Source organism: Haemaphysalis longicornis, unplaced genomic scaffold (genome assembly GCF_048455015.1).
Source record: "Haemaphysalis longicornis isolate Haplotype H1 unplaced genomic scaffold, Haemaphysalis longicornis Haplotype H1 scaffold_26, whole genome shotgun sequence".
In the NCBI taxonomy this organism is placed as follows: Eukaryota; Metazoa; Arthropoda; class Arachnida; order Ixodida; family Ixodidae; genus Haemaphysalis; species Haemaphysalis longicornis.
The window spans coordinates 2,444,846-2,467,870 of record NW_027526319.1 but is presented as its reverse complement, the minus strand read 5'-3'; the positions used below and the strand labels follow the sequence as shown (position 1 = coordinate 2,467,870).

At 50.3% G+C, this 23,025-nt stretch overlaps 3 protein-coding genes across 6 annotated transcripts in view; 1 reads left to right on the top strand and 2 right to left on the bottom strand.

Annotated features, from left to right (window-relative positions):
- Positions 1-11,988, bottom strand: part of LOC144172797 (uncharacterized) — a 33,454-nt gene extending 21,466 nt beyond the window's left edge. For 2 of the 3 annotated variants that reach the window (XM_077701404.1, XM_077701405.1), the window contains exons 1-2: positions 11,800-11,988; positions 5,234-5,601 (exon numbers count right to left, since the gene is read on the bottom strand). In XM_077701404.1, coding sequence (XP_077557530.1) covers positions 5,234-5,326 — 93 coding nt within the window. In that variant the 5' untranslated portion in view covers positions 5,327-5,601; positions 11,800-11,988. The remainder of the gene's footprint in view (positions 1-5,233; positions 5,602-11,799) is intronic. The other variant, XM_077701406.1, reaches the window with a different exon arrangement.
- Positions 11,989-13,502: 1,514 nt separating this feature from the next.
- LOC144172755 (uncharacterized) lies at positions 13,503-14,978 on the bottom strand. Its single transcript, XM_077701361.1, has 2 exons — positions 14,700-14,978; positions 13,503-13,748 (listed from the first exon to the last, which is right to left on the bottom strand). Exons 1-2 carry the CDS (start codon positions 14,906-14,908, stop codon positions 13,517-13,519), a joined length of 441 nt encoding a protein of 146 aa, XP_077557487.1. The 5' UTR covers positions 14,909-14,978; the 3' UTR covers positions 13,503-13,516.
- Positions 14,979-15,263: 285 nt separating this feature from the next.
- Positions 15,264-23,025, top strand: part of LOC144172796 (uncharacterized) — a 29,974-nt gene continuing 22,212 nt past the window's right edge. The window contains exons 1-2 of one of the 2 annotated variants that reach the window (XM_077701402.1): positions 15,264-15,655; positions 19,673-19,851. The gene's annotated coding sequence lies outside the window, so the exon portion shown is untranslated. Of the gene's footprint in view, positions 15,656-19,656; positions 19,852-23,025 lie in introns of both variants that reach the window. The other variant, XM_077701403.1, reaches the window with a different exon arrangement.

The following is a 23,025-nucleotide window of genomic DNA, read 5'->3' as shown; positions in this document are numbered from 1 at the left end:
CGGTAGCTCTTCTTCGGTATGGAGTGAACCTGTCTCCCTGTAATCGCTGCACGGTGCCATTCTGTACTGCTGAAAAGACTTCCGCAAGAATGGGGTCCTCTTGAGTGAGTGTGGATACAACGTCAGCTGTCAACGGTGGTCGCGGTAACGCCTCAAACATTAGGATGTCTCCAGGTAGGTGAGGTTCTTCAATGCGGTCTGGCAGTGGAAGTCAGCTAAGTGCATCCGCATTCTGGTGACGACTACCGGCGCAATACTGGAGGTTGTAGTTGTACGCTGAGAGTTTGAGGCACCACCTTTTCATCCTGGGCGAAAGCATCTCAGGTACAGGCTTTCGTGGCCCAAGAATCCCGAGTAACAGCTGGTGATCCGTCAAAAAGGTGACTTCTCGGCCCACAATGTACTTGTGGAAATGAGTGGCTGCAAAGACTACAGCAAGTCCTTCCCGGTCGAGTTGCGCGTAGTTACGCTCAGCGGAACCCAATGTCCGGGATGCGAATGCAATTGGTGCCTCTCTGCCTTGACTGTCCAGCTGAGCAAGCACGGCACCTACGCCATAAGGCAAAGCATTACATGAAATTAAGAGGGGCTTGCTTTCATCATAGTGTGCCAAGACAGTCCTCGACAAAAGGCACTGTTTGAGCTCATCAAATGCCTTTTGATGCCGCTGCTCCCATTTCCAAGTTTTGTCCTTCGCCAGCAGCTCGTACAGTGTTGACGCCACTGTAGCGCGGCGCTCCAGGAAGCGGTCATAGAAGGCCAGCATGCCCAGAAAAGACTGCAGTGTTTGCTTACTTGTGGGTGCTGGTGCCTTCACGATGGCCTCAACCTTGCAATCTGACGTGTGGATCCCTGCTGCATCAATCTTGTGACCAAGAAACTTGACTTCAGCCACACCAAACTGACACTTGGATTTGCACAGTCGAAGGTTTGCCTGGGCCAGTCGCTCCAGAACTGCCGCAAGACGGTCTTTGTGCTCTTTCGCTGTTGCTCCACTCACTATGATATCGTCCAGGTAAACACATACTCCTGGCAAGCCGCTCAAGGTTGTCTCCATAAAGCGCTGGAAAATTTCTGGAGCAGCTGAAACGCCAAATGGAAGCCTGTTAACTTTGTACAGACCCTTCGTGGTGTTGACTGTGAGAATCTGTGCTGTCTCTGGACTGACGTGAAGTTGAGTGTAAGCTTGGGCCAAGTCCAAGGTGCTGAAAACTTGCCCTCCCTTCAAAGTGCTAAACACTTCCTCTGTTGTAGGCAAGGGGTATGAAGTCTTCTTCGCCGCCTCATTTACGGTACAGCGGTAGTCACCGCAGGCACGCAAGCTTCCGTCTTTTTTCTGTACCCATACTAGTGGTGTAGCCCAGTCTGAGTGTTGGACAGGCTCCCAAATACCGTCTTCTACGTACTTGTCAATCTGCGCCTCCGATGATGCGCGCATGGCAAAGGGCACAGGCCGTGCCTTGAAGAACTTGGGGCTTGCCCCCTCCTTCAGTTCCAGATTTACTGGTGGGCCTGCGTGTCCCGTGGTGTCTTCACAAAAAACGTCATCATACTTCCGTAGCAGCTTGGTCAAAATGCCTTCGTCCGTTGTCTGGTGAATGCCGTGAAGATCGATGCCCAGCTTGTCAAACCAGTTGCGTCCCAACAAGCTGCATCCTGTGCCTTGGACAACAAGAAGTGGTAGTTGACAAGTCGCGTTCTTGTGAACAACATTAACTGTCACTGGTCCAATGACTTGGAGTTGCTGACCTGACCAGGTGCGTAGATGAATGTCGTCCTGCTGCAGTGTAGGTGCGTGCGTTGGCCACACAGTTTGAAAAGTGTCTCTGCTAACCATGGTACACGCTGCTCCGGAGTCAACCTCAAAAGTCACTGGTTTGCCATGCACTGTAAGCTTCAGGGTGAACTTCGGGGTGTTGAACCCGTCTGCCACTGTACAGAGATCATGGAGCGTTGAAACGTCTGGTTTGGTTTGCTCCGTCACGTTGGCAGTCTGTGAAGTTCCTAAGGAAATGCTGCGCTGGTACGTCTTTTTCTCAGCCTTCTTCCTTGAGATACAAGCCTTAACAATGTGGCCTTGCTTCCGGCAGTAATTGCACGTTGTTTTGATGAACTTACATGTCTTGGGACTGTGGGATCCATCGCAGCGCCAACAGCGTTGTCCTTGAGAATGCGCCTTGGAGTTCGTAGCGCTGTCGCTGGCGTGCGCTGCTGCCTTGTTGACTTCCGCGTGATCAGTTTTTATCTTTTGTTGTTGCTGGACGCCGCTTTCCGCTCGAATAGCGAAATCGTAGGCCTTTGTAAACGTGAGCTCCTTCTCTGCGAACAGTCGCTGTTGAAGGTTCTCGTCGCGGAGACCACACACAAAGCGATCCCGCAACATTACATCTAACGGCAGAAGCGTTGGATTGTAGTCCGTAGCTCCCTGCTGTGTTGATGCCGCTCCACCAGCTTGCGTCGCCGGGGGTGCTGTTGCCGTCGGCAGCGTGCCGAAATTGCAGCTCGTAGCTAACTTGCGTAGTGCCGCAACGTAGTCGTTCACCGACTCGCCTGGAAGCTGATCCCGCCTTTGAAACATGGCACGACTGTAGACCTCCGACGGGCGAGGGTCGTAGTGCGCCTGAAGTGCGGCCCCGATCTCGGCATAGCTCACTCGGTCCGGCGTCTTCGGTTGAAGTAGCGCACAAATCACGTCGTAAATGTGAGCACCGCACAGTGTAAGCAAATGTGCACGTTGCTTGACAGGGTCGGTCACATCGTTGGCCTCGAAGAAGAATTGTAGTCGGCCGAACCACGATGACCAGTTGGAGCCCGTGAACTCCTCTAAACGTGACGAAAAATCATGCTGGCGGCCAGCCACGACTTACTGCATGCACTGGGGGTTTCCCTGCCGCGGGTGATCCGCCTCGTCGCCAATGTTAAGTACTTTGTTGAGTACTGCAAATTACTTTATTCGTCCGAGGTTTACATGACTTGCGGTGCACAAGATGGAGACCGTGCCGAGAGAGTTGGCGGGGAAAACACGGTCACGTGATTGTCTCCCGAAAGGTGCCCACCGGGGACGTGGCGCCACCCATCGTAGCACTGGGGAACTCACGCGTGTAGTTGCGCGAATTTTAATACGCGGCGGCACCTGTCCACTTTGGAATCTCAGACACAACACGCACTTTGTCTTCCTCGGACATTTGTCGGTCAACTTTTTGACAAATTGCCAGTACGTCGAGGATGTACGCGACGTAGGACTCAGTGGGGCTCTGCACGCGAGAAGCGAGATTGGTTTTTGCTGTGAGCTGCCCACTAGCGGACGTCCCGAAAATGGCCTTGAGGTCTTCTTTGACAATGTCCCAGCTGGTGAGGTGTGCCTTGTTCATGAGAAACCATGTTTGGGCCATACCTTTGAGGCAGAAAGACAGGTTGGCGAGCATGATGGTCTGATCCCAGCGGTTGTGGCCACTGACGTGCTCGTACATCATGATCCAGTCTTCCACATCCTCGTCAGCCCTGCCATAGAAGAAGGGAGGGTCTCGGGGGTGTGACAAAATGATGAGGGGGCTTGTCAAAGGGGCAGTAGCCGCTGGGGCCTCGTTGCGATGCGGGGTTGTCATGGCTGCAGTAGCTGCTGGGTCGTCCGAGCGAAGCTCGGTGAACGAACTTTGGCGACCGCTACGAAGCTCAGTCTTCTCAGAAGGCCCAGCACGCTTCCACTGCGTGCTGGAATTTGGGGCCAAATTGTACACCAGGCGTAGATTACGCATAAAAATTACCATTCCCGCCTGATTAATATATTTTTTGATAGACGTCGCCAAACTTGGCCGCGGCGCATGGGCAGGTAGCGGCCGGGCTTCACGAGGGTGGGTTCCAAATTTTTTTTCAGTCGGCCAAAATTTTTTCCGCCGAAAATATTTGTGAATCCGCACATTACATACATGCGGGAATGAGGTAAAAAAATTTCAAGTGAATTGAAGAGGTCGACCAGCCATGCTTTGTTCTATCTTATCTGAAAGGGGCCTACCGCACGTTTCAGCTACCGTGCATGCTTCCTCCCCGGCGAGACACAGCGACCATCGCACGGCAACTGATCCAACGACATGCACCTCCAGCTGACACTACAAAATGCATGGTGTGGCTCGCAGTTTCCTTTGCTCCATGGAGAAAATGAACAGCCTACCCTGCGGAAACGTGTACGCTGGGGCCGCATCTGCGACTCGACACCTTGCCCCACCTTACGCTTTCTCTGCCTTGTCACTGCTGACCTACGGGCAAGTTGCGGCGCTGCGCGTAGGCTTTCCGCTTTTTCCCCGCCCTGGGTGGCAATTAGCAGGCCAGGCTCGGTGCATGCGACATGCACCGCCTCCATTTGGTCGGAATGGACCTCACTCTGGAAGGCTTTGCTACCCTGCGGCACACTGCCTTTGTGTGTGCCGTGGCTCACTTTCGTTACCCTAGGAACCTCTGCACCGTCTCCCTTACACTCGCTCTGCGCCCGTCCTGGCTGCAGTCCCTCACCTACCGCTTCTTCGCGGCCTGCCGTTTTGCTCTATGCCTACGCACGGTGTAGCGCTATGCACAAAAGACGGCTGTGTGGCATCACCAACCGAGAGCTGCTCAGCCTCCGCGTCCACTGTAGTGACGACAGATGTTAAGGCCGCTATTTTTCGATAAGTTACGACGTCTTCCGTCACAACGGGCACACTAGGTAGCTGCGGAACTGGACTGGCTTTCGCCTCAACTGACAATAGCTCATTGCTCACCACCACAACAGTGGGAGCGCTAGATGGATTCTCACCAGCTGGAGCAGCCTCACCTGCATCACCTACCTTCTCCGGCTCCTTAAGTTCGCAAGCTTCTACACGTGTCGCTCCGGCCTCACACTCCGTATTCTGAGGCGCTCTAAACGTCCACGATGGAGCGAACACGGTCAATACCTGTGTAGGCTCTCGGCTATCCTCTGTGAGCCGACCATTCCGACAAAACTTCGCTTTTTCCAAAGCGATTTCGGCCCTTCTGACCGCCAGTTGAGCACTCAGCTCATCACCTCACCAACCGGAAAGACCGCCAATGCCCCGACTACCCGCTAGCCTCGCCTTTTCTAGTGCATAGTGGGCATTCCGAAGAGCCAGCCTAGCTCGCTCTTCAATCTCCCACACTATAGCCACACAGCTCTGATCGTAGCTCCGACCTTCCGCTAGCGTAGTGGCCATGGTGAACATGGAGAAAACAAATCAGGGCCCACCTGTCGTAACACCGCTGTCTGTACTGATGCTACGTCGTCGACGCCCCTCCCTCTGGTCAAAAGCCTGATTCTTCTGCTGGTGGTCCTAGTCATCGCCTTGCCGATGACTCTGGTTTACTCCAGCGCTCGAACGCCCGCCGTCCTTCGATCCGGGTGCTGACTCAGCGAGTGCAGCCCTATCCCATCCTGGGCATCGTCCTTGGCGCTGCAGCCTGGAGCTTCTGCTCCCTCGGAGTCTCTCACAGAGATGTCACCCTGGTTCTCGCCGCTGCAGCTCGGAGCTTCTGCTCCCTGGGGCCTCTCAGTGGGTTGTCGCCCCAGCCGTAGAGCAGCCTCTCCGTCGTCTGCCGGAAGCCTCTCAATCCATCCTGGTCACGGCACCATATGAAATTACGTGAAGAGATGAGATCTGTCGATGTTGAAGATGGCTCACTGATCGAAGGCACATAACTGCCGACGATCTACTCCACAAATTTTACACTTTATTACAATATTTAAAGATAAGTTACAACAGACATCGAAGTATCAACACTCGAGGAGAGCTCGAGACGAGCCTTCATCAAGTGGGGCTCTCTCCTCCTTCCCCCCACAAACAACTTGGTTTTATTAAAAAAAAACCACGCCTGCAAGGAATGCGGAACCAAAGAGACAGAGAAGGGCACACAATGAAAATATCTGGCCATTCATAGGTCACACAGGCGGAGCAATTCGCACCAGAAGCCGCGAGACGAAAAGCAAACAAACTAACCAAGTCTGATGCACTGTTACACCGATTTGGGAGTGGCCTCGAAGAGCCCGACAAGGCCTACACTCTCCAAACCCCCCATGCCAACAAACGCTCGGAGCATCGCCGCTTGTTTACCGAGGGTCGTCCGCCGCCACACCATGCCTGCTTCCGCGGCCAACGGTTCCAAGAATTTATGCACGGTTGGCGCTCCGTTTCCGGTCATCCCCGAATTGCCCATTGCAAAACAAAACAGCCTTACAGTTTCAAAGTTGCCGCCGCTGCCTTGACTTTCCGCGTCTTCGTGACGAGTCCAGCCAGCGATTTATGACCCTGTCGCCGCGCTGCCGCCACCGGTTCCGCACCGCAGCCTGAACACTCAACGCGCCCAGTGCGAGACCACAAGGCCCCCAACCCTCGCATGCTTCCGAGAATTAGGCTCAACCGATTCCCAGTTGCCGCCGAAGCCCTAAGCGGTTTGCGCTGCCCCAAAGGAAGAGAACAAAATGCACTCGAAGAAAGTGCTTCCATCTGCGACGTGTCGCACCCCTTAGCACTCCTAGGTCGGCTAGTTGACACTCAGTCCGAGCCTCAATGAAAATGAAAGAAAAAAAAAAACAGTGCAAGCCAGTCTTCGCAATTAGGCAATGCAACCCCCGAACTTAACAGCAGCAAAGCCAATAATTTGTCCCGTTCTTGCGGTTGCTCCGCATTCACGCTGAAAAAATGCAGAAGCTTGAAGGTATCTTTCGGTGTGTGTTCAAAGTCCGCAAGCGCGATCATGTCTTTTGCTCCTTGCGTTTCTTCGAGGAACTCAACTGCAGTGCCCTTGTTAAAATGTCGCCACTTCTCGGTGAAATTAGTGCCCAAAACGTAGGATTGGCGCAGCCTAAAGCATGCAATGCCTTTTGCGACACACACCGTGGTCGGGAAGTAACCTTTGGTCACACTCTGCAATAGCGTCGACGTCAGGAGCACCATCTTCACAGTAGACAGTGACCATCAAGCTTGCACAGGGCGGCAGGGCGATGTGATCATCGGCGACCCTTATTACAGCATCACGGTGTTCGGGGTTCGGTTTCAGCGTCATGGAGTGATGAGAGAAGAAAGTTACCGACTTTTTCTGTACATCATTTATTGCACCATTGTCCATCAAAAAGTCCATTCCAAGAATTACGTCGTGAGAGCAGTTAGGCAAAATATAGAACGCTGTAGGGTATGTGGTGCCGTCCACGGTGACGCATGATGTGCACGTTCTACTTGGCATTACGAGATAGCCTCCTTCTAAGCATATGTGTGAACTGTCCCAGCTGGTCGTAACTTTCTTCAAATTATCCATTCATTACTGGGTAGCCAGCTCCTGTGTCTATGAGGGCGACTAGATCAAAGCTCGAACATTTCGAACATTTGTGCCTATTGTTGACATTTTGCTGTATTATTACCTACTATCATGTTTCACTTGTGCTACGTTACCGCTTGCTGATTAGATGTCAAAAATTTCCGGAATATGTACCGTTTTTCATCTGTTAGTCATTTTATTTACGTTAGTTTTGCATCGTTTGCCTGCTGTTATGTCACACAAGACTGGAACTTTACTGCTGCATTTTGTTGCGAACTTGGCCTGATCTTATTTTTCTCATTTTTCTGTTCTCATTTTTTCCTTCGTTGCTGTGTCTGCTCCTTATTGCATTGTTTTGTTCCCACTCCCCTCTGTAACGCCCTACCCGGGCCCTGAGGGTGATGTAAATAAATAAATAAATAAATAAAAATCTGTCGATGGACAACTGGGCGTCGAATGCCGCCTTCTTAGAGTTCCGCGTACATCGGGGCGTTGTATCTCGGCTTGTACGTATTGTCGGTCGGGAACTAAGCGTTGTCATTGTCGTCAACTTCTCACCAGCAGGCCCAGTCATGTCGGGAACGCATCGCACTGTTCGGCTGTCGTGTTCGGGAGTCACGTAAGGGTTTGATCGGGTCGTCGGGCTGCGGGAATGGTGTTCGGTGCATCCCTACATCATTGGAGGGTTTTTGTTTTTCCGCTGTTGTGCAACTTCACTTCCAGAAGTTGCTACTTGTAGTTTCCCCCGCCGGGTCTGGGGGACCTTCAATGTGAGAAGTCAGCAGTGCTACGGCGGTTCGGTGACTGGTACGGGTAGGACGACGGCGAACAATTGAAGCTGGCTGGTCCTTGGTTGGTGTTGGACAGGTATTCTTTGATATCAGTAGGGGGCTGGCCGGGTTGGGGGTGTGGTGTGTCGATGGAGAATCCTTGCAAACCGAGCCTCTTGTAAGGGCAGCGACGGTAGTTGTGGTTAGCCTCTCCGTAGTGGTGACACAGTGGGCGATTATTGGCCGTTCACCACACGCCGGCCTTCCTCGGCGTCTGGTATTGGACTACAGGGGTCGGTCCGGGAAGTGTGGACGGCACTATGGCGGGGCTTCTTGACGGATTGGAGCAGGGCGGGGTCGACGAAGTGCTGCGGAGTAGGTTATCACTTGTGGCTCGCGGGGTGCTTCGGATGGGGTAGAAGTCCCCAGTGCCTGCTGAACCTCTTCTCGGACGACATCAGTCAGGGAAGCCACTTGAGGTTGTGGCGTCATTGGAAAAAGCTGCCAAAGCTCCTCCCTGACTACTGCTCGGATGGTGTGGCGCAATGTATCGGAGCTTACAGTTGCAGCACCGATGGCCTCCGAGAACAGCGCGTTGACAGGGCGGTTGTACTAGCTAGTTCGAATTTCGAGCATCCTCTCCATAGCGGCAGCTTCAGATGCGATTTCGGCCACCGTTTTAGGGGGGTTGCAGACAAGGCAAGCAAAAAGTTCTTGATTTACTCCTCGCATAAGACACCTCAGTTTCTTTTCTTCTGTCATTTCCGGGTCCGCGCGGCAAAATAGTCGCTTCATTTCTTCAACGAAAATCATAACTCCTTCGTCGGGGTGTTCAGTTCGAGTTTCAAGCAAAAGAGCAGCTTGTTGTTGTCTCGCCACAGTAGTGAAGGTCTTAAGGAACTCGCTTTTGAACAGATCCAGTTCGTCAAAGAGCTCTCATGGTTCTCGAACGAAGTTGGAGCTGGATGTTCTAAATGAAAAAAAAAAACATGCCTGAAAGCTTCTTCATCATCTCAGCCATCGAAGATGCAGACGCATTCCAGCTTCTCCAGCGATTCTTCTGGGTCTTCAGTGGGGGCTCCCCGGAGTGATGGCAGTTCCCGGGGCTGCTGCAGGACAATTGCGGTGTTGTTTCTCGTACCATGCTGGTGGTTGCACCAGTCGTTCTCTTGGGCCCTTCTGGCAGAAGACCGAACCAGGCAGTAAAACTTCCAGTCAGCGGCTGGCTCCTGTTGGACTGGCTTGGCGGCTTTCAGAGGTCGTAGGGAGCAAAAGGGTGCATACTTAGCACCATCACCAGATGTCACGAAGCCAAAGACGACGCAGTTGTCTTCAAGGAAAACAAGTTGATTGGAGCGAACTTGTGCTCCCCGAACAACTCAAACAATACACAGGTGGCAAAGCAGCAGTCAACAAAGTGACAACAAAGAGAACAAAGTCAACAAAGTGACATGCACAGGCGAACGTCGGAGAGCCGAAGGCCGTGGCATCTGCTCTGCGGGCATTTATCACTCGGCGCTAGGGTTTCTAAAATAGTCAAATTACATCCAGAACACTGTAGATCAAAGATTATTCTAGGCTGGTGACAGTTTGAAACACTCTCCCCATGAAAGGAGATAACACGTGCGGCATAAAGAATGGAACATGCGCTTCATTAGGCCCACGGTTAACACAGATAACGTAGCTCGGCGCAGCCAGTCGGCAAAAACAAAACACAAACAAACCCACAACATGGTTCATGGCAATATAGCACCTTTGATAAACCGCACCAATGTGCACCGGAGAGCACCACTACGCCTTTTCATTCGTGATGAGCCACACCGGTGAACACCGTCAACTCCTCGATATACCGGGGCGTACGGAGAGAGTTGACGAAGCACCGGGTTGCAATCCCGAGATGCATCGTGGACGGCACCGGAGAAGTGGTTTCCTCAACTGTCTGTTACAGTGACGGCGCGTCGACACACTCATGCAAAGGCAGAAATAACTATATTGTTGACAAGGATGAGTTGCGTGCGTATTCATCACACAGCAATGCAACAGCTTAACTGGCTCTACTAATGGAGAGATTTGCATATCGGCATACAAACTGTGTTATGTGGGAATTTCGCTTACTGGAAAGATTTCTGCATGGCTAGCTGGTAGGAGTCAATATTGGAGCTTTGCATTCGTTTTGCTTGAACGAATTATCACACACAGTCGCTTGAATGCCTAGACCGTGAAGGGCCTACACATTTTACCATAGCGGAGAGATGGGCCATGACTGCAGGCATGATCATGTTGTTATGGCTCTCAGAAGAGAAGAAAAAGCTTGTAGGTGGCGGCTTAGTACCAGTACGTTGTCGCACACGTGTGGGAGACATGTGGGAGATGGGTTCAGTGCTGGCTTTCAATAAATATTAGTTTGTAGCAGTGCTGTGTTATGAGTTGCTTCCTTAGAACTTGTCAACATTTTCCTGAGTTTCTGCCACTGCCCATGAGATGGTGTTAGTGTAAAACCTCTCTCTGTGTCCTTGATCAACACTGCATGCTGGTGCACACCGTCATGGTGCACTGTGCATAGCAACAGCTTTGGAGCTAACACCGGTGCGTGTTTATCGAGGACGCTAACAGATGGCGTCTGTCTTTCCTGTGTGACCGCGATTCAAAACCGTTGAGGCTATTCTGTCTTCGCCGATTTTCAGTGTTTGGTACGCAGACGTCTTGAATAAATCAACTCCGACCCAAAGCCCTCCATCAGCATCGAATTAACGTTATTGCGTAGCACATCTAAAAACCTAAACGTCGATGTCTCCTCTCACTTTTCACGATGGTATATGCCAACAGCATTGTTAGCACTATAACGCATATCATAGGCGAAAATATTCAAGTGCAGAGATGGCAAAATTGGTTCTAAAAATTAATTAAATTACATGAATCATTACTTTCCTAGACTTATTCAAATGTAATTAATTACACTGGAAATTACAGGCGGTCGAAAGTATTGACATTATAGTACTATTACTTATTAAACGTAAATAAATTACTTTGAAATTACTTTATCAAAAATTCCTCACTCATACACTACCAACTCATTACACTTTATTTACAAAACTCATCTCCATATACACTGCAATCTGCACGTTTTTTGTTTAACCCGGCTGACTGTCGCCACGGCATTCCTGGAATGCATGAAAAGGGAAAGAAGAGGCACGAGAATGCAGGCAGAGCTGTCATGGAAGCGATTCCTTCGCGTTCATCGGGTTCCAATGCCCAGAGACTCTCTGGGCACTGGAACTCTACTTGAACTGTTCGTTGTCAACTTTTGATGTAGTAAGAGAAGCGGACAAGCTATATGGTAGTCAAAAGTAATTGGGAAGATAATGATTAATTTCCATGAATTTACTGGCCTGAAGTAATTTATTACATTACTAAATTACAAACACTGAAAAGTAATTCATTACATTAGTCATCAAAAAGTAATTTATTTACTGCCAAGTGTGTTCAAGCGTAGCAACTCGCCCTTTGGGTCGCGTAGTCACCCGAAACAGGAATTCGACGAAAGGGAGTTCGAATCGAATCGTGCTCGCACCAATGCCGCGGCAGACCGATAACAACTGCAGCCAAAGCGTGGCCATGTGGGCGAAACGGATGTCCGTCCAGTGAATGACGACAGCCGGACTGACAGAATCAGCGCACACAAACCACTTAATAGCGGCTTGGTACACATGGCTGGAGATCAAAGGCAACTGACCTCTTCCGAAGCTCCCGCGCGGAACGCAGAGATGTTTTCGCACACCCCACAGCCGCCTTGTCAGGCACGCGAAACGTTAGTCCGGTCGCTAGCACGAGCTACGTTTGTCCACTGCGCCTTTTCATGCACGGCTGATGGCCAGCACTGAAATGGTGCACGGGAAAAAACACAATACGAAGCGGGTACGAGGTAAATAGACCCTATGCAAAATGCGCCCCGCCATCTCACGTCGACTCCGGTAACTAGGTCCGCCATTTTGGTACGGTCGTTTGAAACCGAAACCAATTGGCAAAACATAGAAGGCGGGCATTGACCGCTCTTGGTGATGAACTACAATGCCGTAGCATTGCTTCGTGCCGCAGAGCACGCAATCCGGAAATACCGGTTCAAATTGAGAAAAGGTACGTGAAGTTCCACGCTTTTGAACGAACTTTGTGACGCGAACTGTGCCGGCGCGAGCAACCTTTGTGACACGCTGGGCGCGGTGCGCTTGGAGCGAATATTTGTCGTTGGTTCGCTAAGCGCGGGGTTCCGTAGTCGCTGTCCGTATGAAAAATACAGCTGTGTTGGAGTTCTGTTGTCCAGCCTTTGTATTCTAAATGAAGCCTGAGCGTGCGCCGCCTATTCACGCGACTGACAGCGGCGCTCGACCGGGAAAACAGTACCACACGTTGCCAAAATTAGGCTGTTTCTTTACTCGTCCCTGTGGCTCTGCGCCCGCTTCATTTCATTGTTAAATGGTACCGCTTAGCCCCTACACGAGCTTTTATCTTACCTAGGGCTGTAAACAAACTTTTCTTGCCGCACTACGCCGTCACTACGCCGAAAATTTCCTCTGTGGCGGGCGCGCACGGTATGGGAGTGTGTTGGCTTCTTTACGGTGCATTTAGCCGCGTGTCGTGGCAGAAGTGGCGAACACTGTTTTATGATGATCTAACGGTGGAAAATTCGAGCTTTTGCACTTGGTTCCCGATTTGCCGGGCTGAAAGATTTGTTGTTACGTCAAGTTAACTTGGTGCCCATTGTCATTCCAGCAACGATGTATTTACTGTCGAATATTTTGCGACTAAAATACACTCACTCCTCTAGTTTGTCACATGCTGCATGCATGCCTCCGACGTAATGATAGTGGCCATTGATGTAGGTAGCTGAGACAATTTTCAAGTTTTATTCAAAAAGAAAAAAGAAAACGGCCACAGTTGCATCAGGCCGCCGCGCATCAGCTTGAGTGCTTTTGCGTTTTTGTGGATATAACTGTGGATATAAATGGAACAAAAAGAAGCATTCGCGCACCCCTGCATGTCGCGGTCTAGTAAACACGACGTTGTCCAGCCTCTGCCTGCTTGCGAGATGACCACGGCGAAATGTGGCATGAATGCTTGCTGGTAGCTCATAGGTGACCCTTCAGGTGCCATGCCAGTCCTTGTTTCTGTCACTGGGGGGGGGGGGGGGGGGGGGGGGGGGGAGGGGAAGGAAGGAGCGGGAGGCCAGCACAACTGGGGCAAAAACCTCATTCCCAAGGCTACCAATTTTTCTCCCAAGCGCCTGCACGGTACTTTGTTGCTGCTCGCATTGCTCCTGTACTCGACGTGCATCGAACAGACGCATTGGCAAGGGAAGGGAGGTGCCATTTTATCGCGGGCTTCTCCAGTCAATGTTTTGGACACTCGCTGGCTTGATGCCCTTCTGTCTCGAGCGTCCCCACTGTTGTGGCAGCTCAGTGCACGCAAGCTCCGGTGGTGCCTCTTAAAACCTTCGGCTTGAAGAGGGCGAGTAGGTGCACAGCAGCCAGGATGTGACTCCATGCTCCACTGCAACCCGCCGGGCACTCGCACGATGCCTCCCCAATCGCCCCACTGTCCGTCTCAAAGGTGAGGCACACAACATAGGGCCGGCCACTTTTCTTCCGGGAGCGAAAGCAGCTGCAGAGCACATGGATGAGGCCCAACCTTCAAGAACAGAGAGAGTATCAGTAAATAACACTCAGGGAAGAACAGGACTAGTCCGCTACAGTTTATGGTAAAGGGACAGCGCAGAAAGAAGTGGCCGCAAGGAACAGACTCAAAATGACCAGATTTTGTGTCTTGCTTAACACTGTTGCAAGGGCAATAATCTACACCTCAAACAGCAATGATGTCAAAATTGTTTGTCAAGTTCGAGCGTGCAAGTATCTCTGCATGCTTTGTTAATGCATTTTTCAAGAGAAGGAAGTTTAAAATTTAAAAGCCTCAGCGTAGGTAATGATGTATACCAGTACCCGCATAATCGTGTTCGTCATAACTTAAGCAAGCAATAATATGATTATCTGGAACTCACTTCCAGAATCTTTCGAGATAAACAGGTAAACATTCGGGCTATACCGATGACCCATCGAATTAAAAAAAAATCTAGTTCAGTGAGTTCGAGCTAACGAGGTTTTACTGTAATATCTATTCGTGCACACCAAAAATATGCGCTTTAGAAACAAACACAACCACCCCACCGCCAAAAAAGGAGAAAAAAGACACACAAACAGATTTTTGCGCACAGCATGCGCAATAAATAAACACACAAAAAAAAGAAAATGCAAGGCGTATGTGCGCTTTTGTAGTTGACTTCGCCGCAAAGCGCGATTGCTTTGCGGCAAACGCGCGGGCGGACGACCGTCACGGAGAACGGCCGCAACCTTTCCGTAAACATCTTCGCCAAAAATCATCCCGTAAATTCCATGTACAGCATTTGAAAATACCTAATCCACCAACTAGCGGTACGGTCTGGCGATTGTCGCTCTCCTCTTTCAGGGTTACTGCAACAGGGTCGCCGCTACGCATTTGCGTGGTAAACAACGATGAACAAAGTGCTCTACAAATGCTCATACCGGTTAACTCGCGTCAAGTAAAAACAAAGAAGGATTTACTTACTGCGAGTCGCACGTGTTTGACCGCACCGATGAAGGCGAGCAATGCGCCTCGGTGGCTAGGCGGCATGCTCTGCTCCGCTGCCGCTCGGATGGGTCTTTGGCGCGGCACCCCGAGTGGTATGAGTCTTCAGACACAGTCGGCAGCGCAGGCAAGTCCTTCGTCCACAATCCGCGGTCGAGAGCCGGAAAACACCGTCCAGTTTGAGCCATACCGCGTTACCGTCACCTACTCTTCCACAGTAAACAATACGAGACTTCCCGATCGGCGCCCGCACCAATATGGCCGACGGTCTCGTTTACATCAGTGTTGCTAGATCACCAAGCAATTTCGCATAGGGTCCATTGGCGGGCACTCGCAGAAATGTGCCCTACACCCCTTAGTGTGTAGAGCCTTGCGACGGCATTCTTGCGGGATGGCGAGTTGCCGTCTGCCCTCCGTGGCGCTGTGAGCGCATGTTTGACAACGTATTGTGGCTATTTAGCGAGGCGTTTACGAACACGTACAAGTTATGACGCACATCACCTATGAACTGAGGACCTAGAAAAAGGGCTCCCTTCAGCGCTTCAGCGCGCACTTGTACCTAACTGTAACTTTCTCTTGCTCCATGTCGTAAACTCCCTGCTAAAAAACCACAATACGTTGTTAAAACATGCGCGTACAGCGCCACGGAGGGCGGAAGGCAACTCGCCATCCTGCAAGAATGCGGTCGTAAGGCTTTCCACACTAAGGTGTGTAGCGAGCACCCGCTTCGCATTGTGTGTTTAGCTGTGCGTAGAGTTTTTCCGTGCACCATTTCAGTGCTGGCCATCGGGCGTTCGTGCAATTCACAGCGTGCAAAGGCGCAGTGGACAGAAGTAGCTCGTGCTGGCGATCGGACTAACGTTTCGCGTGCCTGAGAAGACGGCTGTGGGGTCTGCGAAAACATCTCTGCGTTCCGCGCAGGAGCTTCGGAAGAGGTCAGTTGCCTTTGATCTCCGGCCATCTGTCCCCAGCCGTTAGCAAATGGCTTGTGTGCGCTGATTCTGTCAGTCCGGCTGTCGTCATTCACTGGACGGACATCCGTTTCTCCCACATGGCCACGCTTCGGTTGCAGTTGTTTTCGGCCTGCCGCGGCATTGGTGTGAGCACGATTCGATTCGAACTCCCTTCCGTCGAATTCCTGTTTCGGGTGACTACGCGACCCAAAGGGCGAGTTGCTACGCTTGAACAGACTTGGCAGTAATGAAATTAGAGTAATTAAATTACTTTTTGATGAGTAATGTAATGAAATGAGATATATTGTCTCACTAACGTCTTTCAAAATTCGTTCTTTCCGCGGACTATACGCGAGTAGAACCGATTTACCAGCAAGCTTGATAGACTGCCCTACCACTGCATCCGTCATGCGCATGCTTACGGAAACTTCGGCGTGCGCACATGCTTGAATTTTCTTGCGCATATGTGTTTGCTGGCAGGGTTCATGAACATTTGTTGTTACGCTTTTTTTTCTCTGGTTGTGATCGCTCCTTTTCGCGCAGTGCAAATACGTGTTTATATATGATCGGTGTAGTTTTTTCCGCCCATTGCATGCGTGTGCCTGCTACTGTTGGCAGCATTGTTCTATACTATTTTTTTTTCGTTACCTGTGCACCATCACATAATGTGCTTTCGTATGCGCAACGCGCATGTCCTACGGTGTTTGTTTTTCTTGCTATTTTGTCTTGTCCTCTTTGGTGCAGTCACGTTGTAGATAACTTTTGTTAGGGCTCAGTGTGCCCTGTGTTTTCCTGTTGTGCATTCTGTTATCAGCTGGTTTGTTCCGCCCACTCCTGCCTAAGCCCTTTTTTTAAGGGTGGCAGTACTGTATAAATAAATAAAAATAAATAAATAAAAATTACTTTTGAGTTTTGGTAGTTTAGTATTGTAATAAATCACTTCAGGCCGGTAATTTCGTGGAAATTACTCATTACTTTCCCAATTACTTTTGACTACAATATAGCCTGTCCGCTTCTCTTACGGCATAAAAAGTTGACCAAGTTCCAGTGCCCAGAGAGTCTCCGGGCATTGGAACCCGATGAACACGAAAGAAACAACGCTTCGATGAGAGCTCTGCCTGCTTTCTCGTGCCTCTTTCCCTTTTCATGCGTTCCGGGCATGCCTTGGCGTCAGCCAGCCGGGTTAAACAAAAACGTGCCGATTGCAGTGTCATAGCTTCCTGTATAACGCCTTGTGCCTGCTCAGTGCCGGAAATTCTGCCGTTCTTTCTGGTGGCACCCTAATCCCAGGTTCTCCTGTGTTGGCGAGGGCACGGTCAACGTTTGTCTTTACACCTGGCAACAATAGGTGGTTTAAAAAAAGTTGTCAAGGCCCTTTGCAAACAAAAATATTTGTGTTGTATTACGGAGTCTCTGGCTCTAGCACTGACGGGCAGTTCCCTATTGAACAAAAAGGTATAAAAACTCACGAGGCCTTTCACGAAGCAGACAAATAAAACTTGGCTGCGGTAATTACTAGAGTTCCTCTATATAGCTCGTGCAGGGAGCTAAGAGTTGTGCGACCACCCGCCATATTGTTATCCGAATTACTGTGGGAAAGCCGCCCATCGCGGGTGTAGGAGCCTCGCCAACACGCTTCCGACGGCGGCTGACTCGCGGTGGGGGCGCATCGGTCGGCGGCTACACTGGATTCCTACGGTGTCGCTCACGCTGCTGCTGCTGCTGTGTGGTTGCGGCGCAGCCGTAGTGGGGGCTTCTCGGCGCGGCATGGATAACCGGAGTGTCGTCATCACGGCGGCGCGTGGATAAGGGTCGCGCAACTCTTAGCTCCCTGCGGGAGCTATATACAGGAACTCTAGTAATTACAAAAGAGATAGTCTTTGTTGGGCTCCCTTGTTCGTTTGTAAATGATTTAACGCAAAAGCTTATTTCTGCGTTTCACTCGATTCAGCCAGAAATGTTACGGGTGAGTTCGCTAGTGGGTTGGTGACCCACTGAGAATTGATCGCTTATTCGGTATCTGATTGCTGAGGGAAGAGTAAGTGTAGCAGGGAGAAGTAAGAGAGAAACAAGCTTAGTGCATGCTGAATGCTTATCCTAAGCTTATACAGGGGCCCTCAAACACTGAGTTATCACCTTGAGCTAAAGCTTGAAGTCATTCTTTTTGAGCAGCCCGGCATTGCCGATTACCGGGCCGCCAATATATCTACTACATGCGCGGTGGCACCATTCCGTGGAGCAGCGGCGGCACAGGAATAAAGGGAGAAGGAGAGTGGGCGCGTACCCTTTCGGGCACCGTTATTAGATATTAGCGGCAGAACGAGACTGAATGGACTCGTCAGTAAATAGGGGGAGCTCAACGGTTTGCACTTCTTTAAACAAAATCTAATTTGTATGACTCATTTTCCACTAAACACCGAATCAAGCATAATTATTTTTCACTTATCAACTCCTATAGAGTGGCAGAAAAGTTCACTGTCTCTTATTGCAATGACAACCATGAGATCATGTATACATTTTGTTGGGCAACTGCCGTAGTGAACCCAAAAGGGCGAACGTGCAGGTGGAAACAGTACGCTGAACGCAGTTTAGCTATTCTGCAACGCCACGCATAAAGCTTCGGTCTTTAATACTGGCTCATGAAGTTCAAGCTCGCCGCTTGGCGGAATTTGTAGCTGGAAGACACCTTCGCGTAGCAGATGACGGCGAGGTGCGTTTCAATTCACCTTCGCCTGAAACAGCAGTTCGCATCGGCATGGCCATCAAAAAACCTGGGAACTTGGCACCCCCACAGTGAACGGGCTGCTGCAATGGGTTTCGGGGCGATAAAGTAGGCACAGTAGGTTATATAGGAGGCTATGGCAGTGTATATGTATATGAGTTTTGTAAATAAAGTGTAATGTGTTGGTAGTGTATGAGTGATGAATTTTTTGACAAAGTAATTTCAAAGTAATTTCATTACTTTTGAAAAGTAATAGTAATGTAATGTCATTACTTTCGGCCACCTGCAATTTCTATTCTAATTTAATTACATTTCAGAAAATTATAGGAAAGTAATAAGTAATGTAATTTAAATACTTAATGGAAGCATTTTTGCCTTCTCTACACTTAAATATTTCCACCTGTGATATGTGTTGTAGCACTAACAATGCTGTTTACATGTACCATCGCAAAAAGTTGGAGGAGACATCAACGTTTAGGTTTTTAAATGCGCGACGCAATAGCATTAATTCGACGCCGACGGAGTGCTTTGGATCGGAGTTGATGCATTGAAGACGTCTGCCTACCAAACACTGAAAGTCGGTGAAAATAGCCTCAATGGTTTTGAATCGCGGTCGCACAGGAAAGACAGGCGCCATCTGTTAGCGTCCTCGATAAACACGCACCGGTGTTGGCCACAAAACCGGCGCTATGCACAGTGCATGATGACTGTGCGCACCGGCACGGACCGTTGATCGAGGACAGAGGGAGCGGTTCTACACTAGCGCCATCTTTGGGCAATGAGAGCAACTCATGAAAACGTTGACAAGTGCCAAGGAAGCAATTCGCTATAACACAGCGCTGCTACAAACATATTTTTTGAAAGCCAGCACCCAACCTATATCTCCCACACGTGTGCGACAATGTACTGATACTAAGCAGCCTCCTACAAGCATTTTCTTGTCATCTCAGAGCCATAGCAATGCGATTATGCCTGCAGTCACGGCCTGTCTCTCCGCTATAGCAAAATATGTAGGCCCTTCACGGTCTAGGCACTCCAGCGACTGTGTGTGATACCTCGTTCGAGCAAAATGAATGCAAAGCTCTAAGATTGACTCCCACTGGCTGGCCATGCAGAAATCTTTGCCGTAAGCGAAATTCCCACATAACACATCATGTTTGTATCACCATATGCCAATCTGTCCGTTAGTAGAGCCAGTTAAGCCTGTTGCATTGCTGTCTGATGAATACGCATGAAACTCATCCTTGTCAACAATATACAGTCGTATCTCCTTTCAGGTGACTGCGTCGACGCGCCATCGCTGTAACAGATAGCGGAGGAAACCACTTCTTCGGTGCTGTACGCGACGTATCTCGGGTTTGCAACCCGGTGCTTCGTCGACTCTCGGTGCACCCTGGTTTATCGAGGACAGATGGTGCGCAACGGTGTGGCTGACCAAGAATAAAAAGGCGCAAAGGTATGCTCCGGTGCGCAGCCGTGCAGTTTATCGAGGCTGCTATATTGCCACGAACCATGTTGTGGGTTTGTTTGTTTGTGTTTTGTTTTTGCCGGGCTATGTTATCTGTGTTATCCGTGGGCCTAATGAAGCACATGTTGCATTCTTTATGCCGCATGGGTTACCTCCTTTCATAGAGATAGTGTTTCGAACTAACGTCAATAGCCTAGAATAATCTTTTTTGATCTACAGTGTTCTAGATGCAATTCGACTATTCGAGAAACCCTCGCGCTGAGTGATAAATGCCCGCAGAGCAGATAGCATGGCATTCGACTCTCCAACGCTTGCCTGCGCATGTCACTTTGTTGACTGCTGCTTCACTGCCTGTGTATTTTTGAGTTCGGGGAGCACAAGTTCGCTCCAATCAACTTGTTTTCTTTGAAAACAACTGCATCGTCTTTGGCTTTGTGTCATCTGGTGGAGGGGCTGGATACGCACCCTTTTGCTCCCTGTGACCTCTGGAAGCCGCCAAGCCAGTCCAACAAGAGCCAGTCGCCGACTACAAGGTTTACCACCCGAGTTCGGTCTTCTGCCAGGATGGCCCAAGAGAACGACTGCTGCAACCACAAGCATGGTGCAAAAAGCAACGTCACCGATCGTCCTGCAGCAGAACCACCGCTGAATACCCAGAAGAATGGTTGGAAAAGCTGGAACGCGTCTGTGTCTTCAACAGGTGGGACAATGAAGAAACTTTCGGGCATGTCTTATGTTACTTTGAAGATGCAGCTTGAAATTGGTTCGAGAACCATGAGAGCTCTTTGGACTCAGTTCAAAAGCGAGTTCCTTAGGACCTTCACTACTGTGGTGAGGAAAGAATGAGCTGCGCTTATGCTTGAAACTCGACTGAATCTAACGAAGGAGTCATAATTTTCGTTGAAGACATGAAGCGACTGTTTCGCCGCGCAGACTTGGAAAGAATGGAAGAAAATAAACTGAGGCTTCTTATGCAAAGAGTAAAGCAAAAACTTTTTGCTTGCCTTGTCCGACACCCTCCGAAAACGGTGGCTGAATTCGCGTCTGAAGCTGCCGCTACAGAGAAGGTGCTCGAAATTTAAACGAGGCAGTACGACCGCCCTGTCAGCGCGCTATTCTCGGAGACCATCAGTGCCGTAACTGTAAGAACCGGTACATTGCGCGAGACCATCCGAGCAGTGGTCAGGGAGGACCTTCGGAAGCTTTTACCGATGACGCCGCAACCTCCATTGGCTTCCCTGACTGACGTCATCTGAGAAGAGGTTCAGCAGGCACTGGGGACTTCTACGCCAACTGTAGCATTTCGCGAGCCACAAGCGATGACCTACTCCGCAGCTCTTCATCAGCCCCGTCCTACTCCAATTTGTCAAGAGGTCTTGTCATACCGCCTTCCACTGTCGCCCGACTGACCCCCTGTAGTCCAATACCAGACGCCGAAGAAGACCTACGCATGGCGAACGCCTGATAATCGCCCGCTGTGCTACCACTGTGGAGAGGCTGACTACATCTGCCGTTGCTGCACTTACTAGAGGCTCGGTTGGCAAGGATTTTCCATCAAAGTACCACGTCCCCGGCCAGCGGACTACTGAGATCAAAGAATACCTATCCAACACCAACCGAGGACCGGCCCGCTTCAACCGTTTGCCATCGCGCTACCCGTACCATTCACCGGACCTCGATAGCACTGCTGACTTCTCACTTGGAAGGTCCCCCAGCCCACGCGGGGTAAACTAAAAGCAGCAACTGCTGGAGGTGAAGTTGCACAACGGCATAAAAACGAAAACTCTCCAACTACGCAAGGACGCACCGAACACCGTACCGACAGCCCGATGAGCTGATCTAACTCTAACTTGACTCCCAAATACGACGACAGCCTAACATAGCGACGCATACCCGACATGACCAGGCCTGCTGGTGAGAAGCCGACCACAACGATGACGCATAGTTCCTGGCCAACAACCCGTACAAGTCGAGATACGATGCCCCGACGTACCCGGAACTCCAGGAAGACTGCGTGAGACGTCCAGTTGTCCATCAACGGCTTTTATGTAGTCGTCCTCATTGACACAGGAGCCAACTACTCACTAATGAGTGGATCATTTGCGTCTAAGCTGAAGAAAGTTGTGACCAGATGGGACGGTTTGCACACACGCACAGCAGAAGGCCATCTCGTAACGCCAAGTGGAATATGCATATCATGCGTCACCATAGACGGCACCACGTACCCTGCTGTGTTCTTCATTTTGCCTAACTGCTGCCGTCACGTAGTTCTTGGAATGGACTTTTTGGCGGACAATGGTGCAATAATTGATCTACAGAACAAGTTGGTAACTTTTTCCTCTGATCACTCCATGACGCCCAAACCGAACCATGAACACCATGATGCTATAAGGATATCCGACGATCACGTCACCCTGCTGTGCTGCGCAAGCTTGATGGTTACCGTCTGTTGTTAACATGCTGCTTCGGCCATCAACGCTATCGTAGAGAGTGGCCAAAGGTGGCTTCTCAACCACGTTGTCTCTGTTGCAAGAGGCATTGCAAGCTTTAAGCAATGCCAATCCCGCGTTTTGGTGGCTAATTTCACCGAGGTGTACCAGCATTTTAACAAGGGCACTGCGATTGTGTTGCTTGAAACGCAAGGAGCAAGTGACGTGATTTCTGTCACGGACATTGAAAGCGCACCCGAAGATACCTTCAAGCTTCCGCATCTTTTCGGCGTGAATTGGACGCTACCGCAAGAACGAAACAAATTATTGGCTTTGCTGCGTCGCTACAGCGAATGTTTTTGGTCGCGTTCAAAATTACGTCACACACCTCTAGCAAAGCACCGAATTATAAGCGAAAAATGGAGCCTGACCTACCCGACGGTCACTGTACCGTGTGTCTTCACATGAGCGGGAAGCCACCCCCGGACACAAGTGGAAGACAGGCTCAGCGACGACATTATACAGCCATTGAAAAGCCCCTGGGCTGCACCGGTCGTACTCGTGAAGAAAAAAATGGCAAATTAAGGTTTTGCGTTGACTACCGGCGACTGAACAAAATCACCGAAAAGGACGTGTACCCCTGCCACGAATCGATGATGCCCTTGACCACCTCTGCCATGCGAAGTACTTCTCATAGATAATTCTAAAGACAGGCTGCTGGCAAATAGAAGTG